The sequence below is a fragment of the Lolium perenne genome, chromosome 2 (genome assembly GCF_019359855.2).
Source record: "Lolium perenne isolate Kyuss_39 chromosome 2, Kyuss_2.0, whole genome shotgun sequence".
Lineage (NCBI taxonomy): Eukaryota > Viridiplantae > Streptophyta > Magnoliopsida > Poales > Poaceae > Lolium > Lolium perenne.
In genome coordinates, this window is record NC_067245.2 from 3,518,463 (window position 1) to 3,536,403 (window position 17,941).

A 17,941-nucleotide genomic window follows, 5' to 3' on the forward strand; every position below is an offset into this window, starting at 1 on the left:
CCGTCCTCGCAAGAATCCCCGAAACGGGAGACGGCGCGATCCTCGTCCAGCACGCCAAGGCTTTGGTAGCCAAGGCATTGGAGCAGCAGCACGCCGCAGCCGACTCGCAGGGGCGACTCTATTCGCGCACATCCGCCAGTCGCGCGGCGTCGTCAGACGCGGCAAACCGCGCAATCGTCAACGCCAACAACGGCCCGCCGCCAGCACCGCGCGCGGCCCACTCGTCTAACAACCGAGTCGAGCCGCGCCCCGCGCGGGTGATGGTCGCCGCTAACGGGCAGCCAGTTGACGCCCGAACCCACATCGTCAACGACCAAGAATGGCGGGCGCGCAATCGATTGAACGACCGCCACGCCGATGAAGCTCCGCGCCAGAGCGCGTTCACCCGAATCGGCCCCGCTTGCTTCGGGCCGATGATTAGAGGCGAGCCGTATCCTGTAGGGTTCAAAGGACCCCGCGACATCGAAAAGTACGATACAAGCATTGACCCCACTGTCTGGATCGACTCGTACGCCATGGCAATGGGGATCCAGGGCCACTCCGAGTTACTCGCAGCGCGGTACCTGCCCCTCATGATGGACGGCGTCAATCGCCATTGGTTCAATACCCTCACCGTCAACAGCATCGACTCTGGGAAGAAGCCCGCGCCGCGTTCATCCAGCACTTCGCCGCCGCATACACCCGTGCCACAACCATAGAAGACCTAGATCGCTGCGTCCAAGGCCCGCGCGAGTCGACCCGCCGGTGGGTGCAGCGCTGGCAGGACATGTGGACGACCTCCGGTGGCATCAGCACGGACACGGCAATCATCGCTTCCGACGCTGCTGCCGGTATGAACCGCTACGCGCCACGCTCCGGCGCGACAGCAGGGACAATATCTCAATCTCCGAGCTCTTCGACATCGCCACCCGCTACGCCGATGAAGACCCTACAGTCGACTCGGACGACGAGTACGGTCAACGACGCAATCGCCGCCCTGCGCACACGGAGCCTCGGCGTGGCGACTACCGGTTCGCCGGCCGGTCTAACAACGGCAAGCGCCGCGGAGAGGGAGGACACAACGAGCTAGTCGCTACCACCGATTACGAGCAGCGCGAGCCAAAATCGTTTCGGCGCGACACTCGTGCACCTCGGGAGGATCGGCCTCAGCCCAAGCGCTTCGACGCCCGCAGCCTCCTAGATGCACCATGCATCTATCACAGCAAGGAGGGCAAGCCCGCCAACCACACGACGGGAAATTGCTACTCCCAGAAGCAGATAGAAAGAGCTCGCCGCGCCAAGGAAAACGACGGCGGCAACCAGCACAAAGAGCGCGCCAAAGACCAAGACCAGCACAAGGGAGAGGGCTTCGGTCGCAGCGCCGGCTCGCTCCACACCTTCACCGGGGTCGGCGACCGACGGGACAGGAAGGTCCTCGCAAGGGCAGTGGCGGTACACGCAGTCATACTTTCCGACGTACTCCCGGTGGCTCAACTGGTCCGAGCAAAGCATCACCCGGCGCCGCGAAGATCACGCCCCCGCATCGAGTACCCCGGGCGAGTGGCGCTAGTCGTCAGGCCCAAGGTCGCCGACTACTGGCTACCAAAAACCCTGATGGACGGGGGAAGCTCCATCAACATCATGTACTACGACACCTTCCAGCGGCTTGGTCTGCCGGACTCACGCCTTGAGAACACCAAGGTCACGTTCCACGGCATCGTCCCCGGGCGGAAGGCCTTCCCGATCGGCAAGGTGACGCTGCCAGTCACCTTCGGCCCGCCCGTGAACTACCGCACCGAGCGGATAACGTTCGAGGTGGTGAACTTCCGAAGCTCTTACCATTGCGTACTCGGCCGACAAGCGTTCGCCCGCTTCATGGCGACCCCACACTACGCGTACAACATGATGAAGATGCCAGGGCCTCGAGGCGTCATCACCGTCCACGGCGACCCGGAGATGGCATTGGAATGCGAGGACGACAGCGCCAAGCTCGCCGACGCCGTCATCGCCGACGAACAAGACAACTCCGCCGAGCTCGCCAAGTACCCGGGGCCGACCGCAACGACCCCGCCATCCTGGAGAAGCCAACCGAGCTCGACTCGTCCGCAGCAACCTTCAAGGCCGCAGCCGGCACTCGCCAAGTAGATCTTGTAGAAAACGATCCAAGTAGGCAAGTTACCATTGGGACGGGCCTGTCCGCCCAATAGGAAAGCGCGCTCATCAAGTTCCTCCGTGAGAATCGAGATATCTTTGCATGGAAACCATCTGACATGCCAGGTGTCCCGAGAGAACTTGCTGAGCACAAATTACATGTCGATCCCACCGCGCGACCCGTTAGGCAGGCAATGCGCCCTGTGGGAGAAGAACGGCGACGCGCAATCGCCGAAGAAGTAAACCGGCTACTCGCTGCCGGCTTCATCATAGAAATCAAGCACCCGAAATGGCTGGCAAACCCAGTCCTAGTGCTAAAGAAGAACAAGACGTGGCGAATGTGTATCGATTACACAAGCCTCAACAGCGCGTGCCCCAAGGACCCATTCGTCCTACCGCGAATCGACCAGATTATCGACGCGGTCGCCGGGTCCGAGTCGCTATGTTTCCTGGATGCATACTCCGGGTACAATCAAATAAAGATGGCCAAGGAAGACCAAGAGAAGACTGCATTCATCACACCCCTAGGCGCCTACTGCTACACGTCCATGACCTTCGGCCTCAAGAACGCCGGAGCAACGTACCAGCGGTGCATGAACAGCTGCTTGGAAAGCCAGATCGGCCGCAATGTGCATGTCTACATCGACGACGTGGTGGTCAAATCGACTCGACAGACCGACCTCGTCAGCGACCTCGCCGAAACATTCGCCAACTTACGGCGGTACAAGATCAAGCTCAACCCTTTGAAGTGCACCTTCGGGGTTCCATCAGGACAGCTGCTAGGCTACGTCGTCTCCAAGCGAGGCATCGAACCTAACCCGGAGAAGACACTGGCGGTCATGCGCACCAAGCAGCCAGCATGCCTAGTCGACGCGCAGAAACTCGCCGGTCGAGTCGCCGCCCTCAGTCGCTTCATACCCCGGCTCGGAGACAAGGCCATGCCACTATACCGCTTGCTCAAGAAGTCGGAATCATTCCGGTGGACAGACGAGGCGCAGCGGGCCCTAGAGGAACTCCAGCATGCTCTCTCGAATGCCCCTATCCTCGCGGCCCCGCTGCCAAAAGAAACCATGCTCCTATACGTCGCCGCGTCGAACCGCGCTATAAGCGCAGTCATGGTCGTCGAACGGAAGGAGGAAGGAAGGGAGCAACTGGTACAACGCCCGGTCTACTACATCAGCGAAGCCTTAATCGAATCCAAGCAACGGTATCCACACTACCAGAAGCTGGTGTACGCCGTCCTCAGGGCCCAGCGGCGACTGGCCCCTTACTTCCACGAGCACCCCATCAAGGTAGTCGCCTCAACACCACTCGCCGACATCATCCGCAACCGCGACGCAACTGGCCGGATCGCCAAGTGGGCAGTCGAGCTCGGCGTCCACAACATCACCTACGAGTCACGCCACGCCATCAAATCTCAAGCACTCGCCGACTTCCTCGCCGACTGGGAAGAGGCCCAGCAGCCAAGCTCCCCCGCGGACCTCAAACATTGGACGTTGCACTTCGACGGTTCTAAAAACCTCGAAGGAGCAGGCGCGGGAGTCGTCCTCACATCACCAAAGGGCGACACAGTGAAGTACGTCCTGCAACTCAGATTCGAGCCATGCACCAACAACATGGCCGAGTACGAGGCGCTCTGCACGGCATGCGAGTCGCAAAAGAGATGGGCGCAACACGGCTGCGCTGCCTCGGCGATTCCGACCTAGTCGCCAGCCAAACTTCCGGCACCTGCGACGCCACAGACGCCAACATGATCGCATACAAACGCGCCGTCGACCAAGCCGGCGCTGGCTTCGCCGGTCACGTCGTCGAGTGGGTTGACAGGCGCAAGAACGAAGAAGCCGACGCGCTAGCCAGAATCGGGTCCAAGCGACTTCAACCTCCTCCGGGCGTCGTCCTGGACATCCTCAGCCACCCTCGGTGCGCGCACCGCGCGAGCTGGACATTGCCGAGCCACCTGCTCCCGACTCCACCTTAGTCGCACTCGCCGTCGACAGCACCGATTGGACCGAGCCATACATAAGCTACCTCGAGAGCCAGGCACTGCCGATGGATGAAACCAAAGCACGCGCCATCGTGCGCAGATGCAAGTCCTTCACCATCATCAACAATGAGCTATACAAGCGCAGTGTCTCGGGAGTGTTCCAACGATGCGTCACCACGGCGGAAGGGCGTAACATTCTGCGCGACATCCACGCAGGGGACTGCGGCCACCACGCAGGCGCGCGTTCAATCGTCGCCAAGGCCTTTCGTCACGGCTTCTACTGGCCAACAGCCCACGAAGACGCAATCGCCCTTGTCCGTTCATGCGCCGGGTGCCAAAAGTATGCAAGCCAGTCGCACATGCCAGGATCGGCATTGAAGACCATCCCCCTCACCTGGCCCTTCGCCGTATGGGGCATGGACATGGTGGGAAAATTCAAAACGGCCCCGGCGGATATACTCACCTCCTGGTAGCGGTGGACAAGTTCACCAAGTGGGTAGAAGCAAAGCCCATAAAGAAGTGCGACGGGAAGACGGCTACAAAGTTCCTACGCGAGCTCATCTATCGGTACGGCTACCCTCACAGTATCATAACCGACAACGGCACCAACTTCGCCAAAGGGGAGATGGCTGACTTTGCGAAGAAAAGGGCATCCGACTCGATCTCGCCTCAGTCGCCCACCCCGAGTCGAACGGCCAAGCAGAAAGGGCAAACCAGAGCATCCTGCACGGACTCAAACCACGCCTGGTCGTGCCCCTAGAGCGCGCAGCCGGTTGCTGGGCAGAGGAGCTCTCTTCAGTACTATGGGGCATCCGCACAACGCCTAACAGGTCAACCGGCTTCACGCCTTTCTTCCTGGTATATGGCGCCGAAGCCGTCATGCCCACGGACATCGCCTACGACTCGCCTCGGGTCGCCAACTACGCCGAAGAAGACAACGAGCGAGCTCGCCAAGACGACATCGATCTCCTCGATGAGGCCAGAGACCTCGCACTCTCCAGAACCGCCATTTACCAGCAGGACCTCCGTCGTTACCACAGTCGCCGCGTTCGGAGTCGCTCCTTCCAAGTCGGCGACCTGGTACTCCGGCTAATCCAGGACAAGAAAGGGATGCACAAGCTGTCCCCGCCCTGGGAAGGACCATTCGCCGTCAGCCGCGTACTCGGCAACGACTCCTACTATCTCATCGACGTCCGCAAGGACGACAAAGGCGAGCCGCTCACTAAAGAGGTGGAGCGCCCCTGGAACATCAACCTTCTCCGGCGGTTCTATACCTAAGGAAAAAATGTAATCCGAAAATTCAGAGGTTAATAAAAATCGCCGACCATTTTTTTTTGATCTCAAGCTCCGACTACCTCTCCTTCACCCGCCAGATATCGCCATCTCTCATCCCGGTACACACCGGCTTAGTCGCCGCAACAAGCGACTAGGTGCTGAGAGACCTCCGGTCGCCGCTGCTGGAAGAGAGAAGTCCACGATCGGCCAAGTAGCCGGGCTAACACGGGATGGCGGCGTAACCGAGGCGCAACACCAGGCCCGGTCACCCACCATCTCTAACGCCGTCGGGTGAAAACGGCGACTGGAACCCACAGCAGGGCCGCACGCTCGGCCAGCCCCACGGGCCTCGGCGACCGCCTTGTGCTACGCTATAAAGCACACCAATGCCCTCCTCTACCTTAGGTTGGCGAATTGTGCGGCTAAGTACTTCGACTAGGGACTCCGCAAAACGGACCCGCGGCTCGCCAAGGAAAATACGCCCGCAATGATCCCCTTTGGAGTCGCCTAGCGACTGGCTCACCGAGCCACGACGAGTGGCGCGCTACATCCGAACAGCGCAAAATACAACTCACCACTACTCCACCCATGAGGCTGCTATTCGTACTATAATGACTACGTACTGCGACTGGGGACGCCCAGCTCGAAAAGGAAAACAGTCAAGTCGATAGCCTTCATTGGGGTCGCAAGGCGACTGGCCTGAAGGCCATGGATAGTCGGAACCAACTCCAATGCATCGCCGCCTCAAAATAATGCAAAAGCAACCACCGAATCATATTTAAGCAAAAGTCATCATTTTATTTACAACTAACTCCCGCTCGCGGGAAATCCAGCCACTTCCTACACAGGTACTCAGGAAACTACGAGGACGACCCCGGAGCCCCCTCTACGACAGGCTCGACGCCATCATCGCCGTGACGAAATTTCGGCGTGTACACCACGACCGGATATGTCGACAACGAGCCGGCGGCAGCGGCATGGAAGAGGCGCTCCGCGGGGTAGTCCACCGGGCCCGGCTCTTTCTCCGCGTCACCAGGTGCCGCTTGGCTGGGGATATGAGTCTCCAAGTCCGCGGTCGCCAGTACTCGGTCGGCGAAGGGGCGCACCGCATCCATCAGCCGCAGCACTTCGGCAACATCGAACTCGCCAGTCTCCGAGGGGAAGCCAGCGGTGACCTCCTCCACGTCGAACCCTTCAGAGTAATGCGCCAGCACCATACTCGAGCCATGGTAATGCCAACGCGGCAGGAAGAGCGGCGAAGCCAGTCAACAACAGCCGGAATGTTGGACACCGCCTTGAAGACGGATGGCGTGTCCCGCGGAATCACCTCCCGCGGGCTTAGGTACTGGAGCGCGGCGAGTATCTCCCCCGCGCAGGCGATGATACGCGCGGTCGCGGTCGACAGGCATTCCCGCGGAGTCGCCGTCTCCACGAAGTCGCACGTACCTGCAGTCAACAACACAAGGAAAAGGGAAAATGAGAACTTCCCCTTCAACGCCAACTGGCCCCCGGAGCCGACTCGCCACGCTCGGGGGACTGGCCCCGAGCCGACTCGCCACGCTCGGGGACTGGCCCCGAGCCGACTTCGCCACGCTCGGGGACTGGCCCCGAGCCGACTCGCCACGCTCGGGGACTGGCCCCGAGCCGACTCGCCACGCTCGGGGACTGGCCCCCGGAGCCGACTCGCCACGCTCGGGGACTGGCCCCCGAGCCGACTTCGCCACGCTCGGGGACTGGCCCCGAGGCCGACTTCGCCACGCTCGGGGACTGACCCCCGAGGCCGACTCGCCGTGTTCAGATGCTCGAACCCCCGGCAAATAAACAAGAAGTGCGACGACAAGAACTTACCAAGAATCTGCCGCGACATCTCTCTGACGAACGCCTCGAAGTTGGTCTTCTCGGCCTGCACCGCCAGGACGATGCCCTCGGACGCCTCCTTCTCCGCAGCAAGTTCTTTGGCGTGCTGCTGCTTTAAGGCCGCCACCTCCTCCCGCAGAGACGCGGCAGCCCCACGAGCAGAGTCCCGCGCGTCAGTCGCGGCCTCCAGCTTCACCTTGTATTCGGCGATGACGTCCTCCAGCTCCCGGCCCTTCTGCTCCAGGACCTTCGTCAATTCCGCCACCTCCGCTTTTGCCCTTTTCCGGGCCTCTTCGGCCTGCTGCGCCCGGAACTCGGCTTCACGGTAGAAGGACTCCTTGACGAACCCTTCCCGAGCCTCGGCAAGAGCCTTTGCCTGCGCCTCTGCTACAAGAAAAGGAAACGGTGAGAACGAACGCCAGGGCCAGTGACACTGAATGAGGACGGCGAGCGGGCCTGACTTACTGCCCAGGGCAATCAGCTTCCGGTTCTTCTGCGCCGCCTCCTCCACAAGCGCGGTCAGCCGCTTAATCTCCGCCTGCGAAAACCAAACAAAAAATGCCAAGGTCAACAAACGAAAATCAGAAGAGACTCGACTCGCCCTTTCAGACCAAGTCGACCCTCGGGGACTGGGGGTGACTAGGCCACGTGTTCAGCGACACTTACCACATGCGCCTCGCCAAGCGCCGTGTGGAGCTCGGTGAAGGTCAATGAAGACGGCGGCGGATGACGCGACTCGGTCGCCCCGTCCGCTCGCATCACCGCCTCAGTCGATGGAACTTCGCCCGTCCGCGTGTCGGCGTCACTGGGCGGGGCTCGGTCCCTGGCGGCCTTGGACCGGCACTCTTTCAGTGGCTCTGACAGACCGCCCTCCTCGACGATGTCCTCTTCAACCTCGGGTGCCTTCTGCCCCTCGGTCGATCCAACGTCAGTCGACTCCTCCTCCACCACGGGCGGAGTAACGTCTGGACCCGTCGCTGCACTCGCCATGCCCCCGCGAGCCATGCTGGGTAGAGGAAAGACGTTGGCGGTGGGCTCGACGCGGCTAGTGCTCTCCTTCTCCGCTTGGCTCCCGGCGGCAGGCTCTTCCGGAGCCGACCCCGCGCCCCCAAGGTCGGACGGCGCCGCCTTCCTCTCCGCGGCTTTCTTCTTTGCCTCGGCCGCCCTCGTGGCCGCCACCCCGGCCGCGGGCGGCTTCGCCAAGGTCTTCTTCTTGGACCTACAAGGAGGTGAGGTGAGTCGACACCCAGTCCAGTCGCAAGAAGGACAAATCCGACAAGAAGTACTTACTTCACCGTGGGAATCGCTCTTACGCCCGGACCAGCCCGAGCTCCCGCATCGATCGCGTCCTTCAAAGGACGCTGAAGCCTCATGGACCCTTCCAGGAGAGTGGGGCGCAGTCGCTTCGATAGCGGCTCAGCCCCTTCCTTGGAGGGCTCCGCCTTGTCCTCCGGGCGAGAGGTCGCCTCCTCTTCAGCCGCGCCCTGGGACGAGGACTCGGCACCCCTCTTCGACCCGCGCGGGAGTCTGATGAAGTCCCGCGCCTCCGACTCCGACTCGGTGCGCTCCTCCTCCTCGTCGACCTCTTCCTCCTCGCCCTCGGTCATCTCCGGTGGTTCCTTCCCGGCGAGAGGAGGGAGGTGGTCCGCGATCTTCTGCCAACGCTGTAATCGAATCAAAGGGACAAGTCAGAAAGGAAGAAGCGCGGCCAGGCCGTGCGAAGTCGCCATGCGAAGCATTACCTGAGGCGCTGGGGTGTCTTCGGTGTAGGGCTGCAAGCCGTCTTCGAAGGAAGTGAAGGTGGCAGTAGTGATCTTGGCAAGCGCCTTCCGGTACTCGCCCTCGTCCCACTCGGTCGCCGTCGACCGGGTGCGGTCATTCTGTCCCCGGTACTCCCACATGGGGTGAGCTCGGCACCGCAGGGGGATCAGCCGCCGGCCAAGCCAACAGTTGTACATGTCGACCGCCGTCAGGCCGTCATCTTTTAGCGCCTGGATCGCTTGGCGCATATCCTTCACCACCTTCTCCTGCTCGCGCGGCAGCGACCGGACATTGAGGCGCCGCGGGACGCTCGGCTCGGGACTGTATTGGGGAATGCATACCTCGCCCGGGGGAGTGTACTCCTTGGCGTAGAACCAGAAACGACGCCACAGCGACTGCGCCTTCTTGGGGAGCGCCATGTCGATGAAGCTTTCCCCGGACTTCACCTGGAAGGTGATCCCCCCGTTTGGGATGAGTGCTTCGCTGTTCTTGCTGGCCCGAGTCGCCCGCCCATGGAAGATGGACACCCACAGCGGGAAGTAGGGCGGACAGCCCAAGTAGCATTCGCACAGCGCCACGAACAGAGAAATCTGCTGGACGCTGTGCGGCCCGAGGTCGGAAACCTTGATGCTGTAGAAGGCCAGCAACTGCCGGAGGAAATCGGAGGTGGGGAGAGCGAACCCGCGATCGAGGAAGCTCATGAAGATCACGAACTCCCCGGGCCGTGGGAGGGGCTCCGTCTCGTTCGCCGGCGGAACCCGCCATCGCTCTTGGTTAAACTCCGGGATGACCCCGGAGGCGACATACGGGAGGAGAGACTCCCGCGTGACCTTCGACTTGCCCCAACCCTTCGCCGCCATGGATGTGTGTGGAGTTTGGAATGAAGATGAGATGAAGAGAAGATGGGGGATGAATGCGGAGGAGTGTTGAACCCTAATCCTAGGGGCGACCCTTTATACCGCCCGCACTCGCTCAGATTGAGGATGAAATCTGTTCGTTGAATCGTCCCGGAATCGCCGCCCCGCAATCAACGGTCGAGATCTGCGCCGTCACCGGCTGAATAGCCGTTAAACTAGCCGTTAGCGGTCACGTCGAGCCCAACGGTCAACAACATGCAAACGGTGTGCGCCTCGGTCAACGTGAAATCTAGCCGTTGGCCTCTCCACGTGTCTCTATGATGACTACGCGTCGACTGGCAAACGGCGATCGGCGAGCCGATCGTCACACGCCGATCGATCGATCAAATTCTGGCGACTAAGACTGCCACCGCACCCGCGACTTTATCTTTGGAAGCCCGGCGGCGACTCATCTTGATCCATCACCGCGCCTCTCCAAGACTTGCTCCAGATCCGCGCTTCATCACCACCGCGCTTGGGGACTACTGATGGGGATATGCCCATAGGGGTGGGTCGCCGGTCCCGCCGCCATGAAGATAGAGGCTCGGGTGGATCGCCAGTCGCCTAAGCGACTGGGCCCTAAGGCGACTGGGCCGTGATCCCAAGGAGGAGGTCCACACGGTTGGACAAGAAGATTACTTGCGAGGGGGATAGCGGATCCCGGATTAGTAGCAACTGATATGATTCGGAGTTATCTCCATGTAACCCTAGATCGGGGGTGCTTATATAAACCCCCGAGCTTAAACCCTAGAGGACACCTTACTTGAGATCCAATCTCCCCCTGTAAGCTCTCGGCGTAGCCGCCGACTGAGCCCCCCCATTGTAATTCTCCACTGAGCAATAAAGATCTAGCAGGACGTAGGCCTTTTACTCTCCGGAGGGGCTGAACCTGGGTAAAACCCTTGCGTCTCTTGCACCTCGACCCGTAGATGGCAATGTTCCCTTCCCCTCGCATCAATGAAGTGCTACCCCCCGTAGCATCTGCCGTGGTTACATCCACGACAGGAGGGATCGACGTATGGATTTCCCAGATCGTCGAAAGCCTCAGATGTTTCCTCTTGATCCTCAATTGCATAAATCTGATGATATTTTGTATTCAGATCTATGTTGGGTTTGGTGACATCATCGTTGAGATTGATGGAGACCTTGCCCACTGTGATAGATTTGTCGATGAAGTCGTAACTGTCGACATCGCTTGAGCCATCGCTTATATATGAGTCCGCAGATGACTCAAACGACATGTCGTTGAAGATCTTGGCGAGTTTCTCTCTTGTTCTGGTGCTGACGTAGCGTGTCGACGAAGTTTCTTCTTCTCCTGACTCGGTTGACGATGTATAGCTTGAAAAATCGGAATCGACCGCCGACGATCCCGACGAAATCGGAATTTCGACACGATACGATCCTTCTTTCTCGACGCGAAAGCGAAACCTTCCGAACGTCATCTCCATAGGCTCCGCCAGGTACGCATATGCATCCAAACGGGAGGGTGGGTGAGGAACAAAATCGACAAGACCAGCAGCGATCTGTTTACCTCGATCCATTGTGTTGCTTGCGGTTGATGATGTCGAAGATCTTGAACGTGCCATCGAGATCAGATCCTTACGCCTCTAATTCCCACAGACGGCGCCAATTGACAAGGTATCAGCTTGTCAATGCCTATGGATTATAGGCTAGGGTTTAGTTGGAAGTAGAGGGCAAGTAGATCTCGAAGGTTTCAGCCGAAAAGTACTCGACGATTATGAAAACTAGGGTTTGTAACAATGATTCGATGATCTCTTCGTCCCTCGACTCCCCCTTTATATAGGAGGTGGAGCCGAGGGATTCGTGCTGTACAAGTTACAGAGTCCGGGACGGTTTCTAACTCATCCCGCCAGATTACAAATAACACTTCCTATTACAACTCTAGCTTTCCTTAATATATCTTGGGCTCCCGAATCTTCTTATTCTTTGGGTAGTGGGCCTTCAGTAAACCCCGGGTACTATCTTCGGCAGGCCCATTTGGGATGCCTATGTCAGATGGACAGCAGGACGTCTACGACAACTAGGACTACTCCTGACGTCAAGCGTTGGCCTGTGGATTAGATAGCCACTACTACTTCGCTTCCGCTATTTGTGATGTTCGTTGATCAATAGATCAACTACTATTGTAATATTGGATCATGTGATCTACCTTTGTAAGACGATTATGTGTTGTAATAAATGATGACTCTATGATATTCAACTATTATGTCTCGCAACAACAATATTCCTGGGATTGCGATGTATGGCATAATAGGCATCTGGACTTAGAAATCCGGGTGTTGACAAGTTGGTATCAGAGCCATTGTTTGACCTTAGGAGACCCTAGTTAGAATGGACGTCCGAAAAACTTAGTTTCAAAACAAAGAAAGTGAATATTTCTGAAAACTTATTCTCACCCTTATCTTAAGATCTTTTCAAAAGAATAAATCCATGCTCTACTTTTCTTGGTAATTGTACCTAAAATTTTGCACACTTGATCAATTCATTAACCTACTCATCCTCATTGCTCACAGATGGAGTACCAATGGGAGTTCTATCAGCTTGGTCGCGGAGGCGACCTAGGGTTCGAAAAGGATTTGAAGCAACTAGTGGAATACCTAGGCCACCCGTATCCCGAGTTCTTCGGAATACCCCTCAAAAACCACTCCGGAGAACCACCTCGGTGGGAAGTTTCTACTGATCTACGAAGAAAGCTTGGAGCCCCGGTATGGGAAACCATCTGGTTTTCTGTAACGGGAAACACTTGGAAGGAAGGACTAGTCAGAGCTATGCAAGAAGCAATTTTCCGTCTGTGCGGACAAAATGAGGACAAGATCAAGAACACTCGCTTCATCTACTACCCAAGACATGACTCCATGGGAAGACCGATGACCATGCCCCCGCACATAGAGATGAACCCCTATGTAGCACACCAGGACTTCAGGATGTACAAAACCCGCAGGGATTTGGACAACGCCCTCGCCTCTCGCCAAGCACATTACCCATGAAGACGAAGAATTCCACCCTGAAGAGTAGCATCACTCCAGCACTTAAGTAGGTGTGAGTTGTATCAGGATCCCCTTGTATCGTAGAGCGAATGAATGGATCTTCAAACCAACGGTGTGTTAGCATTGTAATATGTGATGTTTGGTATGAATGAAAAAGTGTTGTTGGTTTTTACCCCCGCAACACTACTCAAGTTTTCAATTTATGAACTTCTTAAATTTTAACAAAACAAACCCTAGAAATTTCCCTCTTATCTTATCAGCTACCTCAATGTTCAGATGGCCCCACCAACCCGCAACGCCACCCAGGATGCCATGATGCAACTGCTGCAGACGATGATGGCAGACCGGGAAGCCGAAAGAGCTGAACGCCAAGCAAACCTTGCCGCACTGCAACAGATAGCCCAGAACAATCAAGGCCACAGAAATCACGATCACCCTGGATCGAAGCTGAAGAACTTTCAGCACACTAACCCTCCGGTATTCAACAAAACTGAAGAGCCCCTTGATACTGATGACTGGCTCCAGACCATGGAGAACAACCTCGAAGTTGCGGGAGTTGAAGCCGCAGAAAAAGTACTGTTTGCCACCCACTACCTGTCAGGACCTGCCAGAGCCTGGTGGACAAGTGCCCGTGCAATGAATGCGGGACAGATGATGACATGGGAAGACTTCAAGCTGAAATTCAGCAAATACCATGTGCCCCAAGGACTGATCAAGAAGATGAGAGACGAGTTCCGCGAACTCAAGCAAGGAAGGATGTCCGTGGTGGAATACCGCGACAGGTTTCTCACTCTGTCAAGGTACGCCCCGGATGAGACCGACACCAATGAGAAGAGGAACGAAAGATTCCTGAACGGACTGCACGACGAGATGCAAACTGTGTTAGTAAACATTCCGTTCGCTGACTTAGAAGCCCTCGTAGACTCAGCCATACAGATGGAAGGAAAGCTGCATCAGGCCAATGAGAACCGCAAGCGCAGAATGATGAACCAAAATGGGCCCCACAATGCCTAGAAACACCGCAACAACCAATCTGGAGGATTTACCCCAAGGAACAACAGGCCACCTGCTCAGACTTACCGCCCAAGCAACAACAACAACAGCAGCCACCACCACAACCACAGCAACACCAACAGCAACAACAGCAATGGCAACCGCACCAACAACAACAACCACCCCAATGGCAACAACAGCAACCCCAATACTGCCCCAATAACTGGAAGCAACACTGCTCCCGTCAACCCCAAGGACAAGTCCACGATCAACTGCTATGAATGTGGAGTTGTGGGCCACTACTCCAATGAGTGCCCCAAGAAGCTTGCCAAGATTGCCGCCAACACCGCTGCACCTGCCCAGCAACAGCGTCGCTTCGCCGGTAGAAGGAACCAGAACAACAACAACGGCCGCCTCTACCACATGACTGCCCATCGAAGCTCAGAAGCACCCCAGACCATGACAAGTATGTCTTCCTGTTAATCAAAATGCTCAATCTCTCTTAGGAACCTAACTTTTCTTAAAATCTCGGGACGAGATTTGTTTAAGGGGGAAGGGTTTGTAACATCCCAAAAATTCAAAACAAAATAAATGAATTTCCGTAGTTCCAAATTTTGGAACCAACAAAAACTTTTATTAAATTAAGTGTGATACATAGTGATCTTGCTTAATTCTTGTGCTATTGCCATGATTGCTTGTTATAGTAGTTTGAAATAACCTTAAACCCTAAACCTCACCCCTCTTTTCATCATCCTAGTTAAAATAAAATAAAAGGAAATTAAATAAGAAAAAGGCATATGTGCCTATGGCTATTTTTACAAATCTTTACTCTAGACCTTTCTACTTTGTTTAGAGGTTTGGAAAACCTTCATACACCCTATCTAGCACTTATCAAACCAAATTCAAAGTGAAACCAAAGAAAATAAAAAGAAACTAAAAATGCTATAGAGGCATATGAGAGAAAAATGCAAATTTATGAATTTGGGAATCTTGACCCTAAGACTTGTTGTGAATGGTGGGATCACTCCTATATACCATTTCAACACTCAACAACACCATTTGGGTCAAGCCAAGTCAAATTAAAACTCAAATGCAACATATGCATAGAGGCATATGTGACACATAGCCATAATACCCAATTCTTGCCCTATGCCTTTAAACCTTGATCAAATGGTGGGAAGCCATTTCTAAACCTAATCTAGCACTAAATTGACCCTAACCCATGCCCAAGTAAAGCAAGGTGAACAATTTACAAAAATAATAAAATTTGACACATCACCTCTTATGTGTGATGGCCATTTTTGCAAATCTTTGAGCAAGACCATTTGAATTGGTTTCAATGATCTTAAAATGTTTCTAAACTAATAATAATCACTTTAGAGTCAATAAAAGTCAAATCAATTGGAGAGAATTCAAATGGTGAGATAATTCCATTTTTTTTACTCACATACACTAAGGGCAATTTTACAAATCTTCATATGAGGCCACCATTGCTTGCCCTATGGATTCTAAAACTCTTATATAACAAAAACAAACACAAATGCATAAAAGAAACCAGATTAAAATCAAAGGAAAATTCAAAACTCACATACATGTGATAATGGTCATATGTCCCAATTTTATTTTCTTCACCACTTTGCACCCATTTATCTTCTGATTCCTCAACCAACCTTGGTCAACCAAAGCCATGTCATCCAAGACCATGTCAAAGTGAGCAACTCTCATGTTGACCATCAGTGCAAATGTTGACCAGGTTGACCAGTAGGGTTTTGACAAGTGGTGATGTTGAAACTAGGTGAAGATGACCACATTTTGAAATCTTTGCAAAACAACTCTAAAATGAACACCACCACCACCAATCTTTCACTTTATTTATATAATTGAGCTGCACCAAAAAGAATTTCAAAATTTGAAAAGAATTTTCATGCGGCCATTATGTCGAATACCTTGCAGGCATGATTCTGGTTTTGGCATACACTCTATTATCCTCTGGATTTTGGGCTAAACCCCTTTCGAATTGTGATCATCCATCTTCTGTACCTCCTCTGCATCAGACCCAGCACTTTAGCACTGATTAAAGTAGAGGCATGATGAAGAACACACCCATGCCGGCCATGCTAGACACCACCATGCCACCCTACCTCTCCACTCATCTCTGGCCACATCCACCTTGTCCTGGAGCATCACCGAACCTCCCTGAGCATGCTTGTACCCTCCCTGGATCGAAACGAGCACGACATTGGCCGAATCAGGCGCGCCCATGCACGCCCAGTACCGTGCCAGGCACGCGGTGAGCGAGTCCCGACCCCAGCCTGGACACGGCAGAGCGCACGCTCGCCTGGACGCTCTAGTCCTCCTCTCCCTCTCCCACTTGGCACGAATGATCACCACACCCCCAGCTACCTCCTAGACATCCTCGATAGCCCGCGCGTGCACCCTAGCCGTCGCCATGATCAACAATCTGCCGCGCATGTACTGCAAACACTCGAACGACGCCAGCCTGCCATCGTCCTCCCCTCGCTGCCCCTTCACGCGCGTCGTCCTCTCCATGACCCCAGCAACCTAGCGCGACCCCTACCATGCCCCTTCACCGCTCCAGACAGCCGCGCCATGGACACCCTCTCACAGCACCCGCCGATCACCTCGCGTTCCTATAAATAACGGCCACCCCAGCACGAGTTCCTCACACCATTCACTTCTCCACTTCTCCCTCGCTCTCCTCGACCCCTTCTCCACTCCAATTACTGCCTCCAGCGCCGGAATTGCTAGATCATCTCCGCCGGAGCCCGCAGATCGCCGTCGCCGATTCACGCCGCCCGGAGCCTCGCCGACGGTACCAGTCGCTTCCTCGTCCTCGCCAACGACGCCTCGCACCTCTCCCTCGACCGCCGGCGGCCCAGGACGCTCCCCGACCCCCAACCTCCGTCGCCAGCACGCCCTCCTCTCGCCGGAGAAGAAGACGAACCACAACCGTGCGATCTGGTTCTAATCTGACGGTCGACGTGGCCAGGTACCGCTTCGGCTAGTTTAAGTCGCTGACGCGTGGGACCGCTTGTCAGCAGGCCCGCGCCGTTACTGGGCTGTGGTTTCCCTTTTTCAAACCGTTGCGGCCCATTATTTTTCCCGCCTAAGCCCATTACGCCGTATTCGAATTAATTCGTTTCAGCACTTATTTCAATTCTGCTCAGTGCTATAAATTGAATAGTTCAAAATCTAGAAACCCAAATTGAGTGATTCGAAATGTTTTGGAAAGCTTAGAGTTTTATCTAAACAATGCCACTGGCCTCACTTGCAAATTATTTGTAGAATTTAAATGATAAAAATAACAAAACAGATACTTCTCTGTATTCAAATAAATCTTAAAATTCAACCATTGTGAATTTTGAAGTGAATCCAATTGCAATAATTCACATTTAACAAACCCTAATTTACTATGTAAAAATATGATAGGTGTTCTGTACATGATCATGGGCTAGAATCAAAATATTGGCTATGTAGTCAATACTAGCCCATTCAAACTATTTCAAATTTTAGGAATTTAAACCAATGAGGTGTAGCACCTCATTTAAATCATTCTCACAAGTGATATGAAGTAATGTGTTGACCTTTAAATGCTTAGGCTCACACTTGCTCACTTGTAGAATTTAAATCAACATAGTATTTAAATTGCACTAGTTATTTAAATCACATGAGATGATGAATCTCATTTAAATCACTTTTCTCAAATACTAAGTGTGAAGTGTTGACCTTGGTCAACATGGGATCATCCCTGGTTATTTGAGAAGATTAAATTTTAAGAAGATTCAATGAGAGGAAATTATTTCTCCAAACCAAAGAGAAACCCTAATTCCAATCTTCAATGAGAGGAAACTATTTCTCCTAAGATTAAATAAAGAAACCCTAGCATAATTTAAGAATAAATGTTAAGTAGTGATACTAGATCAATTGTGTAAGCCAATAAGGCTAATTAAGATTACTTAAGTGTTGTTTGGTGATTGTATCCTCGTATTCGTGTATAGACGCTAGTACCGGAGACT

General features: G+C 54.6%; 2 protein-coding genes across 2 annotated transcripts in view; both read right to left on the bottom strand.

Moving 5' to 3' along the window:
* LOC139835102 (uncharacterized) overlaps positions 1–8,517 on the bottom strand; it is a 52,847-nt gene extending 44,330 nt beyond the window's left edge. The window contains exons 1-4 of the mRNA XM_071825081.1: positions 7,913–8,517; positions 7,712–7,784; positions 7,238–7,633; positions 6,609–6,835 (exon numbers count right to left, since the gene is read on the bottom strand). Coding sequence (XP_071681182.1) covers positions 6,609–6,835; positions 7,238–7,633; positions 7,712–7,784; positions 7,913–8,251 — 1,035 coding nt within the window. The 5' untranslated portion in view covers positions 8,252–8,517. The remainder of the gene's footprint in view (positions 1–6,608; positions 6,836–7,237; positions 7,634–7,711; positions 7,785–7,912) is intronic.
* On the bottom strand, positions 8,517–9,867 carry LOC127329616 (uncharacterized). Its single transcript, XM_051356106.2, has 2 exons — positions 8,989–9,867; positions 8,517–8,910 (listed from the first exon to the last, which is right to left on the bottom strand). The coding sequence occupies exons 1-2, from the start codon at positions 9,865–9,867 to the stop codon at positions 8,533–8,535; spliced, it is 1,257 nt and encodes a 418-aa protein (XP_051212066.2). The 3' UTR covers positions 8,517–8,532.
* Positions 9,868–17,941: the final 8,074 nt, after the last annotated feature.